This window comes from Ostrinia nubilalis (genome assembly GCF_963855985.1).
Source record: "Ostrinia nubilalis chromosome W unlocalized genomic scaffold, ilOstNubi1.1 SUPER_W_unloc_1, whole genome shotgun sequence".
NCBI classification, from domain to species: Eukaryota; Metazoa; Arthropoda; class Insecta; order Lepidoptera; family Crambidae; genus Ostrinia; species Ostrinia nubilalis.
The window spans coordinates 558985-569282 of record NW_026973566.1 but is presented as its reverse complement, the minus strand read 5'-3'; the positions used below and the strand labels follow the sequence as shown (position 1 = coordinate 569282).

The 10298-nt window shown below is 43.1% G+C and overlaps 1 protein-coding gene across 3 annotated transcripts; it reads left to right on the top strand.

Moving 5' to 3' along the window:
• Positions 1-2467: 2467 nt before the first annotated feature.
• On the top strand, positions 2468-5748 carry LOC135087347 (uncharacterized). 3 transcript variants are annotated; one of them, XM_063982137.1, is made up of 7 exons: positions 2468-2520; positions 3172-3337; positions 3417-3605; positions 3723-3892; positions 4552-4723; positions 5020-5116; positions 5638-5748. In XM_063982137.1, the coding sequence occupies exons 3-7, from the start codon at positions 3524-3526 to the stop codon at positions 5669-5671; spliced, it is 555 nt and encodes a 184-aa protein (XP_063838207.1). In that variant the 5' UTR covers positions 2468-2520; positions 3172-3337; positions 3417-3523; the 3' UTR covers positions 5672-5748. The 3 variants fall into 3 exon arrangements, 2 of the variants coding, with proteins under 2 accessions (XP_063838207.1, XP_063838206.1); XR_010260754.1 differs by having other exon boundaries at positions 2476-2520; positions 3126-3337; positions 3723-3875; XM_063982136.1 differs by having other exon boundaries at positions 2476-2520; positions 3126-3337.
• Positions 5749-10298: the final 4550 nt, after the last annotated feature.

Genomic DNA, 10298 nt, shown 5'->3' with positions numbered 1-10298 from the left:
AGATAGGGGTGCCTAGGCCGGCGCGGCCGTGTGTCCGGGTCGAATGGCATTGGGGTCGTCGGGGCATATTGCTCGGATCCGTGGGGTTGTACCCTGTCATCTCTACAATCCGGGCAGCGTGTTTTTGCCGTGCGCTGGGTCCCGTAATCCTGGGAGGAGAGGATCCTGGACATTGAGCCTGTGGCAGACCACCCAGGCAACACGCGTCTTTGGCCTCGAATTCCGGGCACTCGGGTGGCCCGCGGAGTAACCGGTTCGCGGGTCAATCGGCTTCTGGTGAGCGGCTTAACCCTCGCCCAACGGTGACGTGGGGGGCATGGGGGGCAGGGCAGGCGGCGAGCTCGGTGATGGTGCGCGTTTTGGTCGACGCGTTCTCACCTTGCCCCAACCGTCTCGTCAAAGATCCCATGCCAGTCTGCCCGAAAGGGAAGTGGCGTCCCCGCTATGGTCGGTGGGAAACCCTGGGGTGTCAAGTGGTACCTCCCCAAATGGGGCTCCAAGAAGGGTGGGGTCACCACCGACTGAAAAAGATTCTTGGCTCATGGCTTGTCTGAACCCAAATAGCAAGCAAGTTTCGACCAAACCCCGAGCGCGAGGCGCTCAAAACGAGGAAGAAGATGAGAAGGGTGACGGTGCCGTCTTTTTCAAGACGCCCGTCGTCCGTTTGATGAGGTGTAGCACACCTCCACAGGAGTCGTCAGGGAGCCGCTTTTTCAGGCCCGGGGATCTCCCTGAGTCTGGGGACGAGTGCTCCCTTACCCAAACTGACAACGAGGGGATGTCACGTGCTGTTTCCCCCTCTCCCGGACATGACCAACGCGCATTGAGCGCAGATGTAAGCCTGGAGATCGCGGACTCTTACGAGTCTGCGTCTTCGGGCATGAGGTCCAGATCGCCGTCTGGAACTCGCATCACCAGACTCACGAGAGCAGGCAAGCGGCGGGCGGATGAGGCTTCCCCAGCCCCGTGCCCTGCTAAAGTTTTGGCAGACGCGAGCACCGCTGCCCGCAGAGGCCGAGGCCGCGGAGAGTACGTGGGTAGAGGTGGGGCACGTGAGCGGCTCTGCGATGAGACGCGCCGTGCGGCCATCTTGGAAGCCGAGGAGGAGGCTTCCCGCCTGGCGGACCGGCTCGCGCATAGGCGCAACAGGAGCGAGTTCTCTGTACGGGAACCCACCGCTGAGGAGTTGAGCGGCCAGATCCGGGCAGCCACAGACACAGTGTTGTTCTGTGTGGCGCGGTCCGGCAACCTGAAGGGCAGCTTTCAGCGTGCCCTGAAGGAAGCTGCTACCTCCATCACGCGGGCGGGCGAGCTCCTCAGCTCGCGAACCAAGGACGAGGAGACGCGGCTCCTACAAGCTGCGAATAAGCGCTTGGAGCAGGAGGTCGCGGACCTGAGGCGCGCCGTCCAGCAACTCCGAGCTGAAAGGCTAGCGGATATTCTTCCCGCAGCCTCAACCGGACCAAACAAAAACTCCTCCTCCTCAGAGGAGGAGTTCGAACAGCGCATCATGCGCCAATTGGGAGGCATGATGGACGCTAAACTAGCGTCCATCTCAGAGCGGTTGCTCCCCGAGCCTCGTCTGCGCCCGCCACTTGCTGCGGACGCTCGGAAGGCTCGGGTTGAGCGCCCCTCTGCCGCCGCAGACAAGGCGGCGAAGAAGCAGCCGCCCAAAAGTGCCGTCTCTCCCCAGACGGGTAAAGCGCCGTCCGAAGTGTCCGCCCCTGTGGCCACGACTTCGACTGCCGGTGCAGCCCCCGTCGGAGAGAAAAAGAAGAGGAAGCGTGGTAAGGAGAAGGCCCGTAATCAGGGCCAGGAGCCAGTGCCTGTTTCCCCCTCCTCCCAAACGGTGTCTTCCCGCCCACCTACCCAGCCTGCAGCCGGCCCGGGAGCCAATCCAATCGGAAGACTCCGAGACTCCGCCCACCGAAGACCGATGCAACCGGAAGTGCGGGAGTCTAAGGAGCATTCATACGAGTCGGTGCTTGCTCGTGCCAAACAGGCAATAGATATAGCCCAGATAGCAAGCGAACTTGCTGCAAACATGATTTTTATTTGAAATTAGATTGTCACGTCAAATATGACAAATCAAGTTTGTGGCAATATTGCTGTAAGCTTTTTGATTTAGGTATGATGTTTCAAGGCTTTTTTAATTTTGAAGCAAGTTTGCATTTTGCGCTATGTTTCAAAGATGAAGCATCAAGTTTGTTTTTTGTTTGTTACAAACTTGCGATACTGTCATACGCATGGAGCAAATAATCACTAGTGGTCAATACGCCGTCACTCGCCCGAAGCCATAAAAAAGAAAACAAAAACTTCCGCTTCCGGAAGAAAAAACAGCCAAGTGTTTTGCACTTTTGCAGCATATTCTATGGCATATTCTCTAAATCTGTGTTTGGTTTTGCAGTGCACAAAAACAGTGGTAGAACCTACAAGTTTTTTTGTTTTGCACAGTGTTTTATTTAAATAATAAACGCTTCTGTTGTGCGAATTGGACGCGTGACGTGCTGAAGATTAAAGGTTAGTTCATTTATTTTTACTTTTACAAACAGAATTAATGATATGTAGTTCATATTCTATCCCTTATACCTTATTTACCTACTTTCAAACCCAGGCAACCGTGTTCCAAGTGTTCCTAACCCTAAATAGTTCCTGCATGTTCGATCCTGTTTAGTTATGCATATTACTCAATATTTATTTCTAACTATGTGTAACAGAAAGGTGTTAATGTAAGTTGTAAATGTACATCGTGGACCCTGTCTTGCACTGCAATTAATTGGAAAATAATACATAAATAGAACATCTAAAATTAACAAATATCCTCAAATAAAATAAATTAATTGCTGTACAGTGACTGACATTGATGGAAAAGTCATAGTTTTTCCTTTCAATAATTATCATGTTGCTATGAAAATGCTACACTCATAGCACTTCAAAATTGTAAATGTAAATATAAAATACCCCCTAAACATCCTATCCACCTTATCATGTACTTTTATCCTACCTCGTTTAATTCTTTAAATTGTTAGTATGTCTTAGCAAAGGTAACATAAATTTCCTCCTACATACCTATCTATTATATTATATAATATAATTATAATTAATAGTATGTTATTTGGTTTCAGACTTTGCATAATGGAATCAAAAAAATTTTTTTGGTTACATTTTTAGATGAAGATGATGCTCCTGGCATAGTTTCATCAAAGTGGTTAAGATACCAACACTTGTTATTACCCTAATGTATCCACTGAAGAAATCAAAAACAAACTTTTAAAGAAGATGCCTGCACCTGAAGCAACATGGTCACAATATCAAATAAAAATACTTAAAAGTTATGGTAAAATATTTTTCTTTATTTTTGTATTGCTAAGTTATAACTAGATTTTACTATTGTGAGACATTTTTATTTATTTCAGAAACTTATGGCGAAGCACGATTACATTTAAAAAATGCGGAAGAAACCTGAAATTTGGACTCAGACGAAGCAGAAAATGATGTTACAAATGAAGTGACACTGGACATAATGTCTGCCGTAAATTACCCAGTCACCTCCGGTTCTAAAGAGGCCAAGAAAACGCAACTCAAAGCTGTTAACTGCCAATCAGGTAACAGGTTTTTTATAACATGCAATGAGCTTTTCTCGTCAAAGATGCAATGCGACAAAAGTTCATATTTTCACTTGTTTTAGTTATGACTTTTCCATGTTTTTTTATTTGTTACAGAGTGCATTACAAACAAGCAATATGCTATACAGCAGAGTCATATGATTCAGATTGTGTCAGACCTAGCTAACCAAATGGCTGAAATCAATAGAAAATTGGATTTACCGTTAGCTAGGTCCGGAGAAACATTTTCACCAACAGATGACAATGCAGGTCTTTCAGAACTTTTGGCAAGTCTACCAGTATTTAAAAATAAACAAGAATAAACAGGCAATAGTATGTATAAATTAAATACTTAAAACACAGGGCAAAAGACAATGCCGGAAATTGGCGTCTTTTTTTTTTCGCGCGGCCATCGACCAAACTTTGTTTTTTGATTACAAAATAGTGTAATAAACCAAACTTACTATGACATGTATACCTCTAAACTCAGTCTGAACTGAGTTACGAGCATTAGAAGTTTGATGATTTTCATACTAGATTTGCTTTTTGCGCGCAGTTTTGTAAGAAATTGCAACAAAATAGTGAGATTGTATGTGTAAACAAACAATACCATCCATTAAAGGCTCCAGACATCAGTATGGAGCAGAATCAGCGCAATAAAAAAATTGCGCAATATTTTGTTGCAATTTCTTACAAAACTTGCGCGCAAAAAGCAAATCTAGTATGAAAATCATCAAACTTCTAATGCTCGTAACTCAGTTCAGACTGAGTTTAGAGGTATACATGCCATAGTAAGTTTGGTTTATTACACTATTTTGTAATCAAAAACCAAAGTTTGGTCGATGGCCGCGCGAAAAAAAAAAGACGCCACTTTCCATACAAAATCTGGCATTGCCATTTTATTATTGTATGAAAACATTCTAATGCTAGTTTAATTAAATTTCAGATGTCATTTTTGTCTGGTATTGGCGGCAGAAATGTAAGAAGCCTTACGACTAATATGTTGAGACGAATAAGTCTAGATGATGTAGCAGAGTTGTATTCGTTAACTGGGAAACAGATGAAAAATTCGAATAAAAAGTCATTTATGAGTACAGAAACCTATAAATTAATCTTTCGTAAGTACCTTTATTTTATTACAAACTTATACAGGGTGTAAATGAATTGTGTGGCTCAGACCATCATTATGAACTTTTCCTATGACCAATGCTGGGATCGCGATTTTTTTTCCTGTTTTCATACAAAAACTGATCACGAAAATAAAGTTGTTCATAATGATGGTCTGAGCTTCCCCCTGCAAGGTTGCCAATGAATTCATTTAGATACACCTGTATATCTCTCAATACGCCTACTACTATTATTTTCTGAATCATTCGTGTTTGTTAGTGTTAATTATTTCTATTTTATTTTTCAGAAATATGTAGAAAAATCTACGAAGATGTAACTGAAGACAGTCTAAAAGAAATTATAAGTTATTGGCTAAATCAAGCTAAAGTTAGACTTTCAAGAAGGTAAGATTTAATTTATTTACATTAGATGTATTTTATTTTACACTAGCGACCCGCCCCGGCTTCACAAGGGTACATGTATTATACATATGTATAAAACAAAGTTGCTGTCGCTGTCTGTTCCTATATACATATGCTTAAATCTTTAAAAATATGCAACGGATTTTGATGCGGTTTTCAACTATAGTTAGAGGGATTTATGAGAAAGGTTATATAATAGAACCCCGTACGAATCCGGGGCGGGTCGCTAGTTATACATATATTACATTATTATTACACAAGGGACAGACAGACAGCGACTTTCTTTTATACTATGTACCTAGTGATTTACAAATTTTAGATGTGCTCCTTTCAGAATTTTAACTAATAACCCCTTACCCTTATAGTAGTTTTTAAGGATTACTATAAATATTGTATTTATTTCAGACAGTTCATAATTTTGTTAGTAGTACAGAAACTTATACAATTAAATGTAAAATAATGTCTTAACCTGTGGTAAATATACTTGTTTCTTTTTGTTTCAGAGCAGAAAGACAAAATAAAGAAAAAAACCAATAGCGGCGACCATGAAACCGATTTTTTCTCATTTAAAGTAAGATAAGATAAAAGTATAAATAATAAAAAAATATATGTTATGTTTGTTGTTTTATTTAATGTCAAACATGCATATTCATTGCAAGTTTGTTAAGGCAAACTTACATATAATTTATAGAAGCAGACATAATGCAAGTTTGTTAAGGCAAACTTACATATAATTTATAGAAGCAGACATAATGCAAGTTTGTTAAAGAAAACTTACATATAATTTATAGAAGCAGACATAATGCAAGTTTGTTAAGGCAAACTTGCATATACTTTATAGAAACACATCAATGCAAGTTTGTCGCTCGGAAACTAGAAAGTTTGATTTAAACTTGCCTCAAGTTTATATACTTGCCATGGCAAATGGCAATGCCAGATTTTGTATGGAAAGTGGCGTCTTTTTTTTTTTCGCGCGGCCATCGACCAAACTTTGTTTTTTGATTACAAAATAGTGTAATAAGCCAAACTTACTATGGCATGTATACCTCTAAACTCAGTCTGAACTGAGTTAAGAGCATTAGAAGTTTGATGATTTTCATACTAGATTTGCTTTTTGTGCGCAAGTTTTGTAAGAAATTGCAACAAAATATTGCGTTATTTTTTTATTGCGCTGATTCTGCTCCATACTGATGTCTGGAGCCTTTAATGGATGATATTGTTTGTTTACACATACAATCTCACTATTTTGTTGCAATTTCTTACAAAACTTTGCGCGCAAAAAGCAAATCTAGTATGAAAATCATCAAACTTCTAATGCTCGTAACTCAGTTCAGACTGAGTTTAGAGGTATACATGTCATAGTAAGTTTGGTTTATTACACTATTTTGTAATCAAAAAACAAAGTTTGGTCGATGGCCGCGCGAAAAAAAAAAGACGCCAATTTCCGGCATTGTCTTTTGAAACAAAGCTTCATTTTTGATACATCAAACTTACTGCAAGTCAGATTCAAGTTTAAATTGTTATCTGGGAGGTGCGTTGGGGATCTCCGGGATCCGCTTCAGGGTCGCCAAGACTGGCGGGAAGGTCCTGGAGATCGCCGGCACCGATAACGAGGTGAAGGCCGACGCGCTGGCGGCCAAGATGCGGGAGGTCATCCCCGAGGCGATCGCGAAGGTGACCAGGCCGGTCAGGACCGTCGATGTCCGGATATCTGGACTGGACGACTCCGTGACCAAGGCCGAAGTCGCTGAAGCCGTCGCCAAAACGGGGGGCTGTGACCCGAAAGCCGTCCAGGTGTCACGGTTGAGGCTTTAGAAGCAGTGACATAATAGAATTTAGAGTTAAGTTAGAGAAATAAAAGATAGTTTAGGTTAACAAGTAATTTATTTATAATTAAGTAGCAAGAGATCTTAAGGGTGTGGGTTGTCGAGCAAACTATCGTATCGCACGAGATTCGTCACCGGTGGTAGTATATTCAAACCACTGTCCTCGCTAGCATTGATGGTGATGTGGGTTGGTTCTTCGAGATGGTAAGCCCGCAGAGTTGTCGACACGCCAGACGGTAAGGGCCGCACGCACTGTGGTGTAGGGCCACTTAGAGTGTGCGCACGGGCCGTCCGACACGGCAGGCAGCTCTGCCGGGTTGAAGAGCCGCTGGCCATGCATGGCAGGTAGTTGTAGTGAAGGTGAAGCTGAAGGTGAACGTGAACGTGAACGCGAAGATGAACCCTGCGAATCAAACGGCATATTTAAGCAGTTGCTAGCTTAACCGTTTGACTGCGACATCAAAATACTAGCGAAGCAGATGGAATGATTTTTGTAATAAATGGTGATGTAATGATGTGGCAGTCAAACAGAATTACAGTAGTGAAAGGTGAAGTGAAGTATGCAAAATATTAAATTATGTAGGTAGATAATTATTTAGAATATCATCTATGTAGGCAATTGATTTGTAAAACAATATAGGTAGGCGATAATTTAGAATAATTAGAACAAGTAGAATAGGATTAGAATAGTTCAATTTAGTAAATTAAATAGATTTTAGAAAGTGTCGTTACAGTACGACCAAGGTCATGTAAAGGTCATGACGTGTCGATGTCATTTCATAAAATATTTAGTTTATTTATTTAATAATGTAGTAAGTTGTAAATTAATAATATTAGGAAGTTATAGAAATAGGAAATTTGTATGAAATGACACCGAGCACACGGATAGCACATTTGAAGAACAAAATGGCGGCTAAGCACTTACATTTAGCACAAGTATAAAATCTAGGCATTAAAAATACTTTTGCAACACTCACCCGGTAGCGGGGTTCACCAATACGCGATTACATATTTAGTTTTCAAGATATTATATACATCGCGGGTCCGGCGGTGACGGACAGCGATACGTCCGTGCTCAATAACGCTCTGGCTCGGACTAGGAGACGCGGCGGGAGCATCGCGGCCGTAGGCGCGTCGCTTGCGCATGCATAAAAAACAGTCCGCCCGCTCGACAGAGAACAAAAGAAATATTGAACAACTTGTTTCGCGCGGGTTTGCTTGTAGATTTATTATTTTATTTATTTTATTAGTGTAGAACAATATGAATTATTTAATTAAGTTATTTAGTTAGGTAGTTTACGTAGATTTAGATATATTATTATTAAAGTTTATTTATTTAGGTAGATAATAGTAATTAAATTAGAATTTAGATCTAAGATAAAGGTCAGCGGTAACGCTAACCGTTACACAGGTGGGCTCCATTGGCCGTTCCTTCCAGGGCACGGGGCCTGCATTGTTAAGGTGCCAATAGCTGCAGCCCAAAAGGTTGTCAGTGGGAGGGTTCTGGTGGGTTGGGTCTCCGCCCAGACCAGGCTCATGGACCGGAAGCCACTTAAGTGCTTCCAGTGCCTGGAAGTGGGACACGCCCACGAGAGCTGTTCTTCGACAGCTGATCGCAGTGCACTGTGCTACCGCTGCGGTAAGCCAGGGCATGCAGCTAAGGGATGCGCTGCCTCGCCACACTGCCCTCTGTGTGCGGACGCGGGGTTGCCAGCTAATCACCGGGTGGGCCGCAAGAGCTGTAAACCGCCCAAGCGTGGCAATCAAGCGGGAAGGACAGTGGCCAGGACTCCGGCTGCACCGTCCGCGGCCGAAGGGCCCACAACCATGGAGGCAGATATAGAGACGTCATAAGATGGCCTTCAGGGTGTTACAGGCGAATGTGAACCACTGTGCCGCTGCGCAGGATATCCTCTTGCAGCACGCGGCGGAGTGGTCCATAGACGCGGTACTCGTCTCCGAACCCTACTTCATACCGATCGACCGGGAGAACTGGGTCGGGGATGTGAGCGGCCTGTCGGCCATCATGGTGTCGGGGGCGCACCCTATCGACGTCGTTGCCAGGCAGAGCGGTATTGTTGCCGCCAAGTGCAGGGAGTTTCTGTTGGTGGGGGTCTATTGCCTCCCAGTCAAACCAGGAGCGAGTCCGAGGCCGATCTGGACCATCTCGGGTCGGTTCTCCGTTCGTCCACCCTGCCGGTGATCGTTGGCGGCGACTTTAACGCCAAAAACATAGCCTGGGGGTCGCGTTTCACTGACCCCCGAGGGGAGAGTCTGCTGGACTGGGCGGTGTCCAACGGACTTGTTATAGTTTTTTATTTTATTTTTTATTTACACTTTTGCACATGCATATGTACAGTGGCGGACTTAATGCCAGGTGGCATTATCTACCAGTCAACCACAGGTCGAGTAGAGAGACTAAGGCGGTGTAATAAATATGACGTTTAATTAATATACTTACATAGCATTAGATAAAATAAATAACATACGAATACATATTAATATAATAGACATACATATAGATACATAAACATAATATTATTATTGGCGTACACATAACACATGTCAGAGATAAGAAAAAAAAAAAAAAAGTTTTAGTCTTTGAAATAGTTGCGCAGAGCCTTTTTGAATGTAAATTTGGAGGTTGCTTTTCGCAAACTCGCCGGAAGGCCGTTCCAGAGCCGTACTGCTGAGACTGAGAAGGAGTTAGACATGAAGCCGGTGGTGTGGCGAGGGGTGACAAGCTGAAGAGTCTGATTAGAGCGAAGATTTCTATTGTGAGTAGAATGAAGGTACTGGAACATCTCTTTTAGATAAGGTGGAGACAACCCACCACCACCCATGGCCATGCCAACCTTGCGGTTATACTGGCCGAATCGCGGGAGGTGTGCGCGGAATTGCGGCTGCCAACGGCAGAAGTCAAAGTCAAAGTCAAAATTTCTTTATTTGTTTAGACTAATAAATAGTTCTTACAAATCGTCATAAAATATGCTCTTAAGGAGCCTCTACATGTCTCATAATCTTTTTACCCTACCAGCGCTTCGAGACCAACATTTGGCAAGTGCTGAGAAGAAGCGCCGCAACAAACTCAGTCACCACTGTCTGCCGGTTAATATAAATAAATAGAAATAGTAGTAGTAGGTACATTCGATTCAGGAGCAGTTCACTGAATTTACCATGCATTCTTGTATGGTGTTTCATAAGAATGGGTAGGTATACAAGATTGCGTGGTATATTAAACAAGGTAGTGACGTGCTAATATCTAGACTTACATATTAAGGTACTAGTAGAAATGACTCGCATACATAAATTTGAATAACTTGGATTGACCAGTCCCC

Coding starts and splice junctions, on each gene's coding strand:
- LOC135087347 (XM_063982137.1), top strand. CDS start 3,524: ATGTCTGCCGTAAATTACCCAGTCACCTCCGGTTCTAAAGAGGCCAAG. Junction 3,606..3,722: donor AGCTGTTAACTGCCAATCAG/GTAACAGGTTTT, acceptor TATTTGTTACAG/AGTGCATTACAAACAAGCAA. Junction 4,724..5,019: donor AACCTATAAATTAATCTTTC/GTAAGTACCTTT, acceptor TTTATTTTTCAG/AAATATGTAGAAAAATCTAC.